Below are 13,425 nucleotides of genomic sequence, written 5' to 3'. Positions count from 1 at the left end.
AATACACATCATACAGTATATAAATAAATCAAGTGTTGCCATGAAGTAGCAAAGTAGCTACTGTCAAGAATGTGGAGAATGAAACATTTCAGACAGAAATAAAAAAAAAAACACACAATGATGTAGGGTGAATTTTCAGGTGTTCTATATTTAGATCGTCATAGTTTATCAGCAGTTAAACGTGACCTCCTCTGTGAGATGGACGGTGGTTTGTGTCTTTAGGTTTGTGCTACGCTCTGAATCACCCTGCTTTCTCCTGGCAAGGATGGAGTGCCAGTGTGCAGGAGAGACAGACTGATCCTTCCCAATCAGCTTCCATGGCAACGGGCCATGAGAGGGAGGCAGGGAGGGAGGGAGGGAGAGGAGGGGGGTGGAGTAGGAAGAGGAGGCAGCTAGAGGGGTTGTGGGGAGGTGGGGGCGGGGATGAGGCAGGCAGGCAGAGAGAAATAACGAGTGTGAGCCTGTTGAGGGAAAAAAACCCATCAGCATGAGGACGATGGTGCCTTTAACATGTCAGTCTATTGTTTCTGGAGATATAAGGGACTGGAAGTCACCTCAGCATCTCCCGCTGCAGCTCATTCTGCCTTTCGGTCGACCCGCTCAACCTTCGAGCGCCTGCGATGACGTGTTTCTAGGATCACTGCACGTCACCGTGGCCATATGTGCGTCCGATCTTAACAGGTTATCCTGCGTTTAATAAAGAAACGCAGCACAAATAAGCACGGATGGACCAGCGGATGTGAACACTGGCTGCCGCTGAGGGTTTTTCCTTTGGAGGAAGGATCCAGTACATTTGAACTTTGTGGGGCGTCAGCGTTGACCTTTCTGACCATCTGCTGGAAACGGCCATTCACCAGGCAGAGATACACTGTTTCCATTTCCCAGCCAGTGGTGTAAGACACACACTGTACCTGTACAGATTAACACCAGATCAAAGTGGTGTGTTTAAAGTACTGCTTACAGTAAAGGTGCATTCCACCTTCTAAGTCATCTGGTTTTGACTATTAGGTTTTAAGCTTTGGTGCATTTTGAATATGTGCACGTTACAGACACGTTCTGATGGTGTAGTAAATGTGTCATGGATTTACTAATCGTCTCTAAAATGAAGAGGGAGGATGAAATCTGAGATTATAAAGAGCAGCCATATTGACTTCACATCTCTTTTCAGTGAGGCTGACACCTCTTCCCAACCAGAGGCAGAGAATGTCTGCCTGACCAGAACATGCGTAATGCAGCACAGCACAGCAGAGCGGAGGACAAGTCTGAGCCCAGGATTTTAAATCTTGTGCTAATTTACAGTAATTGCCCAAACTGTCACAAATCAAAAGAGTTATTTCAAAATGAATCTCATGTGTAATGTGAAATAAGTTAATGACAGTGATGTAATCAGTGGATTATTACTCAGAAAAACACAATAGATTACCCAGAAAAAACCCAGAAGTGTCCAAGAGAAGAAAAATGTGCAGGGAGGCGACCAAAACGTGGCACTAAAACAATAAAATATCGGCAAAATATCTCAGACAGAACTTTCTATGCAGGTCAAGTCTCTTTGTGCCCTGGTGATCGTTTCCTCTTTGTCTTTCTAAAAAATACCTGTCATCATTGTTTCTATGATCATTAGCTTTGGTGTGTGCTGGGTTAAGTAGAGAGAGTAAAGATGATGGTCAGTTCCCAATAGCGAACACAAGGTAGAGCTGTTGCTCACTGACGTCATCCTCTCACTGCGAGTTTTGCTTCTGCTTGAGTCATGAGTCATGAGCCCATTAATAACTCCCAGCCTCTGTCCAGCCTCTGCCCGGTCCACTCTAATTGTTTCCCCTGGGACTCCAACAAATGGCTGAGCGGCTGCATCGAGACCCACACGTCAGTGTGTGTGTGTGTGTGTGTGTGTGTGTGTGTGTGTGTGTGTGTGTGTGTGTGTGTGTGTGTGTGTGGGTGTGTAAACAGACAGTAAATGGTTGGGTAACTGCAGCTTCTTCATCCCTGCTTAAGGACAGGTGAATACTGTATGACATATGCAAGGCTTTCCTGAGGAGGATAATTGAATGGAGCCCTGCTTGTTTTCTCACCTGTGTCCAACGCTGACTGTGCACCATGAATATGTCGCTCTCACTTTGTTCCTTTCAGCTGTAATTACCACATCAGTGACTCATCTTCCTGCTGCTGGCATCAGTCAGGAACATTTTAACACAAGCGCTGGATGTTAAAACAAAGCAAAACAAATTTGTCTAAAAATAATTGTTTTAAAGATTTTGTTTTAGCGTTGGTATTAAAAACAGTCAAACAAATCTTCAGTTGGAAATATGATTGCTTCTGAATTAATCCTATTATTGTTGCTGCTGCTGCTGTTGTTATGGACATCACATCAGTCACTATCTCATAAGTTTTCATTGACCATATTGTCAGTTATGGAAGGAGATGTGAAGTCAGTCCTTCACTGTATGTCTGACAGAACGGCATCTTTCCTTTCATAACCCTCTACTGTACTTCTATGCTGTGAACAGCAGAGGGCAGAGTCGGCATTAAAAACACACAACGGCCCAAAAAGAGCTGGGGGTCCTGAGGGCCTGGCTCAATAAAGGCCCTAATATCAAGATGCTCTGCATATGTAATGTGTCATAACATTTTACAGTCATAATATGTGAACGTGGAGCAGGAGATAATACTGCACAGCTGTGGTAATTGATTTAAGAGTGACTGGTTCTGAAGACCACCAGCAGCACATGATGTGATCCTGCACTTTCCCGTCATACTGAATTTATTACTGCTCATCAACCACAGGACAAATGAGGCTTTGCAAGTGCGTCGACCTACAGCGTAGCCAATAGAACCCTGCAGGTTCTAAACAGAGGAACCACCTTTTACAGTAGTTCAGTGGCCCCGTTGGGCCAGAGTACAACCAGCTGTGATGCCTGTGAACTAGAGGGACGCTCAGTTTTTCCTACAGAGGGAGGAGGAGGTGGCTGAGAGCCGGTCAGGGCAGCAGATGGCATCTCCGTCTGTTGGATCTGTTTAAAGAGCACCACAGGCAGAGCCCCAAGCCAAACAAGCCAACTACACAGCCTGGGCTGATCTCAGACCTTCCACTTCTGCCTTCCACTCTGAAGACATCAAGACTTCATCCTTTCTCTCAACCAAACCATCCAGTGCAGCACAATTTAGGATATTTCCTGGAATTAGCAAGTTAAACCACCCTGAGACCTTCTCTGATTGATTAGAATAATGAACGTCTCTAAAAATGTTCAGAGGGGGATCTGGAAACTTAGAACATATCTTTTATTAAGGTGTATCACGCTGCAGCTAAATATCAATTACAGCATAAAGCATTGAAGCAGATATACCAGGTGTTTGTGGTTAGTTGGTGTCTTCTGTAACAAAACAACAATGACGATGAGAACAACAACAACAACACAATAGCACACAACCCAACAAACGCCCCACAGTGTTAATGTCAGGCTTGTGAAATAAAATCACAATAAACAGATGTTGAGTCTTCACCATCTTTTAATGATGATGGTTCCCAAAATGTCGTGAATGTGAGCGTCACATTAAAACTCAAGATGGTGTGTGACATCACAACATGATATAATTATTATCTTTTTCAAAATTAACTATCATTTTCTAATGAACATTTCAAGATCATTTATGCATTTATTATTAAAAACCAGATTTTATTATGTCTATATTTATTCTATCACTTGGATGCTTTGCTTCCAGCAGCCTGTGGATTGACGGGTTAATAACATGCTAATTGAAGGTCTTATCATCTATTATTGAAAACTGTCATTTGATAAGCTCATGATTTATTAGTAAGATAAATCCTGTCAGCTGCTTTATAAATAGTAATATGTTTTAGGAGCTGTCTTCAGGAGCCACAAGGAGGAAAACACAACCTCACAAAGAAAGAAAGAAAAGCTGCAAAACACATCCTGACATTCAGATTAGCAGCCAGGTACGTCCTGTTTGTGCTGTACGTGATGAACACCTGAACACTTCAGTTCAGACATATGAAATCTGGAAATCATGAAACGAGTCAGGGTTCCTGCCCTCGTGTGAGCTGTTTTCACTAATGGTGTCCCAGACTGTCACTATCAGGTGACCTGTCGTGTCTTATGGAAGGTGAAGCAGGAAGTAAAGCTCTAGTAACTGGAGCCGTGACTGTAATGTGACTCCCTCTGACTGCTGTCTCCCCCGCGTGCCTAGAAAGTGAGCCGGAAGTATCACAGGACAGCTACAGTAAGTAAGACACCTGTCTGGAGGGGTAGCCGGACTTTTACTGTTTACATTGACCTCATATAATATTTGATCATTATTTCAACCTAATTGTTTAGTTTATTAGCTAATCACTGTATTCCTGCTGGAAATCATCCCCCATTTTACACACATGCAAAGATCTCACACAAAACTCTGCAACATAAAAGGTAATATAGATATTTAATTTCTTGCTGAGCAGAGAATTAGATCGACAAAGACGTCGCAAGGTTATAGTGTTTTAAGTTGAAGTGGCTGAAGGGAATGATTAGTGTCTAAATTACTCATGAGGTGTAAGTGTTAGGCTAAATAGTTGTCTGCCTCCGTGTGAGGCCACATGTTTGGGACATGGTCAAGAGCCAGGCCTTGAGCTTTTCTTTGGCTAAAGTCTGTGAATTTCTCTAGTTCTCTATAACATTCATACAAAAACATCAATAAATAATGTGTGGGTGCATTGGAACAGATTTTCCAGACCTTGGTGTCGCCGGCGGGTTCAGGAACATTCCTTTTCAGGTTTACTGGAAAATGTGACTTAGTGGGACTGAAGACAAAATAAAGCAGCTATTCCCATCTTCTTATCTAATCATCGGGATCATATTTCAGTCTGTCCCCTAAGTATGAGTCTGGAGTCCTTGGCCAGGATTTGACCGTGGGACCAAAGCATGTAACCTGCAACAGATTTAATGTAATGTAATGGCAGCAGACGTTGTTTTTAGCCTGGTGAATCTTCTGCAGAAAGTCTCTGTGAAGCCCCGCGAGGCCTGAAATATTGTCTTGTTGTATTAAAGAAAAGCTGCTGCGCAGCTTTGTGTTAGCGAGCTTTACTCTATGTTTGCCCTCACACTGAATTCCACTCAGCTCTGCTCGTGTGTGTATCGGCTTCCACTATGCCACGAATCAAGATGGTGATCATAAGAAATCTTTATTCCACTGTTACAGTTCATTTAATTATTAGCATTGAGTGCCTGTATTTACTCTATTTCATAATAATTGATCTGTTTGTTGCTGAATTAAAATAATTCTGGACGAAAATTGCAATAGCAGATACTGTGGAGGATGAAGCTGGGATGAATGTTTTTAAGATAAAAAGAAATAATAAATAACAAAAAGCAATACAACCTAATAGCAAACTGATAGAAACTAAGGAACCTGATACAGTAAACACAGAATGGAGAAGAAATACTCAGACCTGAAACAATTGAGACGAATTAACTAATCTAAACAATGAATATGAAAAGCATTTAGAACAAATTCTGAAATATTTCCAGTGAATGTATACGTGCAGAGGAGTGTGCATCTGTGGACATGACAATAATTGACGTTTTCTTCAGTTTACAGGTGAGTAACTGCTGAAAACCAAGTTGCCTCAGTGGACACAGGATCCAGACACACAAACCTGTGGCCCCTCTCTGAATAATGCATCTGCCCCCGGCATAAATGGAGTGATAGTGTGTCCTCCTCTGTACTATATCAGCTGCATGCGTATATCATGACGGTTCATTCATTAGGATTGGATTATCTGGATTGTGTCTCTCTCCCTCCGCACTGGTGTTTCTATTGTGGCTGTGCCTCACTGTCGGACTCGTAGCGGCGCTGCCTTTGTTTCTACACCACTCTGCAGCAGAGCTGTCAGTCCCTCTCGGCTTCATCTGTCAGCATCTTTCCTCTGTCCCGTCCATCATTTGACCCCTGTGAGCGCAGCAGGGGTGAAGTTCGAACTGCAGCGACGGCCCACATCCTTAATGCTGGGAATGACACGTCATCAGTGACAGGATGAGGAGAACAAAGCATGTGGGCGTCACCGGGGAAGCTGGCGTAACACGTGCACGTCCCTTTTCGTGCCACAACACGGGCACGTGCTGCCCAGGTGCAGAAGTGCTGTAATGGCTGCTGAAAAATAAGCAGGCAAAATTATAACCAACTTACTAAAAACATAGTTAGACACAGCACACCCACCACGTTTGAACCGTTTTCGCTATAATTCTTTTTCTATGGTGCCACGACGCTGCTCACTGCACGCAGTAGGCGCTGGCGCAGGCGCACGTGACCCCCGGTACAACGGTTAGCCGCCGCGGAGAAGAAGAAGAAAAGGTGCATGCTGGGTAATCTTAAATTTAATGGCGATAATTAAAAGATAAGTAAGTTGAAGTGTTTGCATAATCACTTTTAAACGTTCTCTTACCAATATGTTGTTACGCTACACTACACTGTATTATGTTATACCATGACTCATATGTGAACGGTTAGCTAGGCCCTCGGCTAATATCACTCTTAGATAATGTTAGCGCCACATTGCTAATTTGCATACATCGACATGGCCCAATGTAATATAGTTACTATGACACCGCTAATATAATGTAGATACGTAAGACAATTTAAAGCTACGACACAGTTGGAGACTGTACTCTACTAGTTTTTACCATGAGCAACTAAGGGCAAAATTACAGTACCCACTGATATGAATTTCTTGTGAAATTATAATATTTTTTGCTTTTGACAGGACAAATTGATGCTAAGGATCTAGAGGAAGCGATGGCTTCAGCAACAAGGAAGCAGGTGAGAACGTTGTCAGGTAGGCAGCACTACAGGAAAACTGACAATGTACTCATATTTAATTTAGTAAGTTATTAAAAAATAGTTTTCATGATCCCACTGCTTTTGTAAACCAAGTGACTCAATGATAATTTAATGATAATTATTTTACACCCATTGGCCATAAGCAAAGAGGTAAATGCTGCATATAAATGTACAGTAATAATTGTTATCTAATTAAACTACTGGCTTAGCAGTTCTGCTGACCACCTCTGCGAGGAACTGTAGATCTGATCCTACAACCACCCCCGGACACGGCCTTATCTTCTGTCTGGGCAGACTGATACTGCCCGTGTAATAATGATTGTACCGCCCTAGGTGGGCCTGTCGAAAAGCATTGAGGAGCCTCTTTCATGTTTTCATTTTGGTAAAAATGCAGTTAACAGTTGTACCCATAGAGATAAATGTAATCACATAAAGCTTTTTTTTATTTACTAACACTGCAACATTAAAATGTACAACACCAGAGCTGTACATCACGTACTTTGTGATGCTCCTTCTTATAAATGCATCCACCAGCTAGTCACAACTTCAGGAATAGTTTTAAAAATGGTACATGCATTATTCACACATTACCGTCATACATTATACTGCACACTGTGATAGTTTAGCTCATAGCATGTATCTTTATGAATATTAAACAATATTAATGATGACAGTCAGCCAGCTTGCACAAAAGGAACACACTAAACTGAGAGATGTATGTAAACAGTATTTACAATAAAAATAAAACAATATTCACATGACAAGAGACTTCAAAATGGGTCCAAAAGTAACCAAGAGTTTCACTGACCCTGTGATTGACAACCGCTGTATGAACTGAGGCACAACCATGTCTAATGAGCTTTTAAAGAGAACCCCCTAACTTTTTGCTATGACATTTGTTTTTTTCCCCTTTATTTCCTTTGTCGTCACTCTGCTGGTCTGCTCCTACAAGTCATATCTTAGTTTGCTATTCTGAGCCCACATGTGAGTTTACTCAGGCTGCTGAGTGCGTATGAGTAATTACAAGGCAGAGGAGAGCGGAAAAAACTTCCCCTGTGAACTTTCTTTTCTCCTCCTCTTTCCTCTTGCTTTTCAGCATGCCTGCGCAAAACCGAAGAGCCTCAGAGGCAGAAAGGAACCCTGGCAACATCTTCATCTCCATTCCTCACCCTCTGTTTTCGCTCCCTCACTTCCTCACCCCCCTGGTTCACCTCAGACAATAGACTTCCCCTCCAAGCACCAGCCTGAAGGGAAAAGGGGTGAGGTACAGTTTCTCTACAACAATGGAAATTCAATCAGGAAATGGAGAGGAGGTGGTGAGCGCAGCGGTGGCGACCTCGGGCTACGTTTCCCGGAGTCCCTCTGGGCCGCAGGTAGAGGTATCAGACGATCCGGTGCTCAGAGAAGACCTGCAGGCTGCTAAGAGGATTGAGAGGTTTGACATCCCACTTGATAGCCTAAAGAGGATGTTTGAGAGACCTGTTGTGGCAAACACAGTAAGTACTGGCAGTGCAAATGTGTATTTTTACATTTCGGTGTGAACTGTGGAACTCCATTATTCTCTGGGTGAATTGAGTGTTTGGTAACTGCTTTGCCCTGTATTTTGTACTGTCAGATAGATGGGTACATCCACTCCAATGTGTAATGCAACAAATTGAAAAGCTTTTGCACCCTTCAAAGAAACTGAGAATGTAAAATCAGTAGTGGTGACATAATGGTGGAGTCATGCATCAGGCACAGCAGATCTGGTTTCTGAGTGGTAAAACTGTGCACTGGATAGATTTCACTGTTGCAACTGTAGTTTTTTAAAATACATCCGTTTCACCACATTGGGCACTTATGTTGGTAAATGATATCGATGACTAACGATAATTTAATATGCTACTTATCTCAAGTGTCTTCAAAATGATTAACTTAGTGGCCAATTGGAATTTCCGCAGAAAACGCTTACACATACGCATCTCCTTGCTGAGGAGGAAGGGGGGCCTTCTCTCTCCCACTTTGTTTTTCCAAGTCAGCTGGCTTCTCCGAGGGGAAAGTATAAGTCTGCTGGAAGTGAAATGAATCATTAAAAGAAAAACTCCCTTTTACCAAACGCCTGATGTTGAAACAAAAAGGCCCAGACGACCTACTTTTCTGGTGTCGTTGTGACTGATCAAATTGTGCCAAGGCCAACAGGCTCAGTAATGCCTTATGGAAACATCTCTATTCACGATATGCAAACTGTAGGAATTAAAAGTATAGTATAATCTAACATAATCCGCCAAGCCAGTATATTAATGGACTAGTGTTGACCAGTACCAACTGGTGGCACATATACATACCAGCTGTGTCTGCAGTGTCACTGCTTTGCTGATATTTGACACCCTGTTATTTGGGACCTATTTTGAGGAGCTTTATGGTTAAGCAGGATTATAAAAATAACCAAGTAATTGGTATGTCAGCTGGTGCTGAAATCAGCACTAAACGTATCCATTAGGATGAAAAAATCAGAGAACAGAGAGACTTAGGTTTGTTTGAATCAAAAGACATCTGGCTTTTGATGTGAAGCATTTTATAAATTACTGTGTTTAATGATGCAGATCACTAAAGCAGCGATAGCATCTTTAGCTTTCTTTTCCTATTGCTTTCTACCCCAACTAATATCTACACTTTCTGTCACCAGACATTTGTTTGTTCTGCTTTGGTATGAGCTGCAGCAGTCTGCAGAGATAAGAGCCCTGTGCTGGGCTTATTATGGCCGTTTACATTCCACAGTGACTCACTGACCATTAGCTATCTTCAGTTTACCATTAGGAGAATTTTATCAGATGTTTCGTATGTAGGGGCCAGTGAAGTCATTCTGTGCTTCTATGCTATCAGTATGATTAGTTTATTGTGTTTTACTAAATTGCTGTAAATATATATATATATATATATATATATATATATATGTACACAGCACATTGATGATGGATCTGTGATAAAAGCGTGTGCTTGTGAGCCACAGATCTCTGTGATCATGGTTTTTGTTTTTGTGGCCTGCGACTTGTTTCAATTGAGTCCCACGGTTTTCATTGACTTTGTTTTGAGCCGCAGTGGGCTCTGTGAAATGGTTCAACCTACTGTGCCTGATCTTCAACCAACAGTATAATGAACTATTGAACTTTGCATTTAGCTTCTTCAGAAGTTTATTCAGGCTAAAACTGTCCACTTAATATTTTTGCTGTATTCCTCCTTCATAAAGGTGAAAACATTCATCATCAGGCTTGGTGATGTGTTCTGTGTTTGGAAAACATTTTCCAGGCTGTCAAATAGTTTTGATTATTTATTCTAGCCTTGATTGGGTATGAAAAAAGGAAATTTATGTCCAGACACTGCAATACAATTAATCAATTCATCAGCAACACAAAGTACAATTTCCCAAATTACCATACATTTGCATCAATCGCCTTGAAATGGTTTTGACAAAAACTGAACATTATTACCATCTGCCCTCACTGTTGAAATGCAAAGTAATACTTTGATGAATGTGTAGCAATGGACTTCCTTGGCTGACATAATGATAATGGACATGCTTTCATTATTAAATTGTGTTCTGCATATATTACATTCATTATTATTCTGACTTTAGGCTGAGATGGCTTGGTTGGCTAAACGTAATAACCACTTTATCATCATTTTCATCAAATTAGTGTGAAGAGGGGAAACCTTACAATCGAGGGAAGGGCAGCTGCCTCCCTCGGCTCCTACATAGACCTGCCCCTGCTGTTATGCATGCATATCTAAAGTGACTCATGCTGTTGTTTTTCTCGAACAGTCTCTGGCGTTCTGGTGCTTTTCAGTTGACTTGTGTTAGTGTGGAGGTAAACTTTATAATCATTCGTCATCAGCTTTATAATTCTTACTTTTTGACCCAGAGAAGCTAAAGATCAAATATTTATATTTGTTTTTAAATAATAAACTGCACAGCTGGTCAGAATGCCTGTATGTTTCATGTGCCACTGGAACAGCAGTGCCAACATGCAGAGTCTTGGCATTGTGTCATGAGTGCTCATAGTCTGTTTCTATCTTTTCCTGGGAAAAAGAGCCAGTAGTCAGTGATAATGGAGCATTTGGGCAGCGGTCCCAGATTCCCAGAGAGAGGAGAGGACTCTGCAGTCGTCTGGTTATAAAACGCGACCTTGTCTCCAGCTCATCTGTAATGCTGAGTTTAATATTTGATGATGCACTGTAGTTTTCTTTCTCTGACCCATTTCATTTATTTAAATTTTGCAGTGTCATTGGACGGCCGTCCTTAACAGTGACTGATGGATTCACATGCGTCCACTTGGCTGTATCCTCAGTGTGTGTGTGTGTGTGTGTGTGTGTGTGTGTGTGTGTGTGTGTGTGTGAGCAGTGATTGGAACAGTTCACATTTCCAGCAACAGCAAGCAGGGATGATGCAAAGCTTTATCCTGACTGAAAAAACGTTGTGGTGGATCCTTGAGGGACACGGGACTGTGCTTGCAACATTTGTGTGACCTTCTGGTCATGACTGTGCACACAGGGAGGAACGTGTGATAAGTGTGCTACTGTCACATTGTTTACTGGTCTGTCATTTATATGCAAGGAAATGGTCTGAAACTGGCCACTTATCCGAATGTTGAACATTTGCACTTTAGAAAGCCTTTCTTGAGTGTGCACTAGCTCATTAGAATGTTGCAGCATAAATTAGTGGTTACATAATTGAAATGTTTGGGGTATTCATGGGCTGACTTGGCGTTTGTTCACGCTGCAATGGCCAGTCTTGGCCAATGGATGGCAGTGTAACATCTGTGCCGCTGACAGATATAGGCTGGTGTAAAAACAGTCCGTGTGTAAATCAAAGTATACAAGAAGGATAATAACAGATATGCTTTTAATCAGGAGTCTATCACAGGGAGACAATTACCAATCACCTGGTGTTAATTGGAGTTGATTTCGAATGGCTGGAGGTGTCTTAAAATGGCTGCTCTCTTCTGTCTGAAGCTGTCAGATTAGCACCATTTGCATAATTGGTGAAATATCTAATTCTGATGCGTTTGAAAAATTTAACACAGCAAAAAGAATCTAAGAGGATTTCATACTGTGGGATAAAGCTAGTCACACTCTTAACAGGATAACATGGTTAAAGAGTGAGATGGGGAACTTTTTTTAGGAAGGGAGCTCATATGCTCTGTGGCCTCTGTTTCTGAATGGAGTGGTTTCATATACTCGGTGTATCATTGTCTTGAATGCTCCTTTGGTTTATTTTCATAAGTTGTGTTATCACTGTTGCTAACACGCTATCGTTTCCAAGTCTAACTCCATGGACTGAAAGGATGCTCATTTTCCCATAGTCATTTTCTTTTTATAAACCTCTGTGTGCTCATAGAATGCCCTCAACTAAAAATGACACTCAATATAATATCCATTTAGCGGGGTAAGGCATTAGGGTTTTCACATATATTGTAACTTTTGCTCAGCGTTTAAGAAAATATTTAGTTCTGTCATCCGGCCATTCTGAAAAATCTCAGTTTATACGTTAGCATTGAGCGTCACACTAAAACAGGGAAATGAGGCATCCTTTAGGCTAATTGTGCTGTATTTTTCCACCTCTTCCAGAAAAACTCACCATTCAATCAATATTCACCACTGTTCTTAAACGCACTTAATTAAATCTTAAATAAACTAAAAGCCACAATGTGTCTGCAAGAAATTGATCCAGACTTGATGAGGACATGGGCGTCCTCATCAAGTCCATTGAGCTCGTAAAAATTCCATTAACTTTTACCAGGCATCTCTTTCGTCTCAGTTTCAAAGATTCAAATCTTTTAATGGAGCTGGCAGCAGAGCAGTGTGTGTGTGTGTGTGTGTGTGTGTGTGTGTGTGTGTGTGTGTGTGTGTGTGTGTGTGTGTGTGTGTGTGTCTGTCTGTCTGTTTTTGTGCGCGCGTGAGGCATTGCGCTTGTTGTTCGCTTCTTTAGCTCTCAAAATAGTTGCATTCTGCGACTCCTTATTTCGTTGGACTCATTCAGAGACTCTGTTTTGTCTGTGGATGTGTTGAATTGAAACCTAAGTACAAGTCAGCTCTGAACTGATTTCAGTGCAGCTACTTCCTTCCCCAGAAGTGCTGAGGTTCCGTGCGCTTATTCACTCCAACGTATGATAATCCATTTCCACGGCTGGGTAATGAATGCATATCTTAAGGCCGTTTCTCTATACAGATTGCTGTGTGACTCACATTGCCTTTTCTCTAACACCAGTTTGACACCCACAGACCCACCAGAGCATATGTGAGCAACAATTAGCCAAAGATCCTCGAGGCTTCCTGTTTTAATCATTCATTGTAGACGTGTTATTGTGAGTGCAGCACCATGCCATCGCTCATATTTGCTGTCCAATGTTGTCCTAGTAAAAAAGAGGAACACTCTCTTTTCAGAAGAGGTTTCCTATGCAAATCGCTTGTTTTGCAGATCATAAATGTTGGCTTAACCATTAAACCTTATGACTAGTGCTGAGAGAAACTGTATAGACACACAAGAGGCAATGAGTTGATGGCTCAGCGAGCTTAGGAGCAGCACTGTTAGTGGCTTTGTGATACTGCAGTTTATTTTAA

At 41.8% G+C, this 13,425-nt stretch overlaps 1 protein-coding gene across 4 annotated transcripts in view; it reads left to right on the top strand.

The window, feature by feature from the left end:
• The first annotated feature begins 6,303 nt into the window (after nt 1-6,303).
• Nucleotides 6,304-13,425, top strand: part of xirp2a (xin actin binding repeat containing 2a) — a 51,515-nt gene continuing 44,393 nt past the window's right edge. Inside the window, exons 1-3 of one of the 4 annotated variants that reach the window (XM_029128766.3) lie at nt 6,304-6,389; nt 6,752-6,807; nt 7,925-8,324. In XM_029128766.3, coding sequence (XP_028984599.1) covers nt 8,112-8,324 — 213 coding nt within the window. In that variant the 5' untranslated portion in view covers nt 6,304-6,389; nt 6,752-6,807; nt 7,925-8,111. The other 3 variants (XM_029128800.3, XM_055502535.1, XM_029128794.3) reach the window with 3 other exon arrangements.

The sequence above is a fragment of the Betta splendens genome, chromosome 2, assembly GCF_900634795.4.
Source record: "Betta splendens chromosome 2, fBetSpl5.4, whole genome shotgun sequence".
NCBI lineage: Eukaryota > Metazoa > Chordata > Actinopteri > Anabantiformes > Osphronemidae > Betta > Betta splendens.
This window is presented reverse-complemented; position numbering and strand designations above follow the sequence as displayed.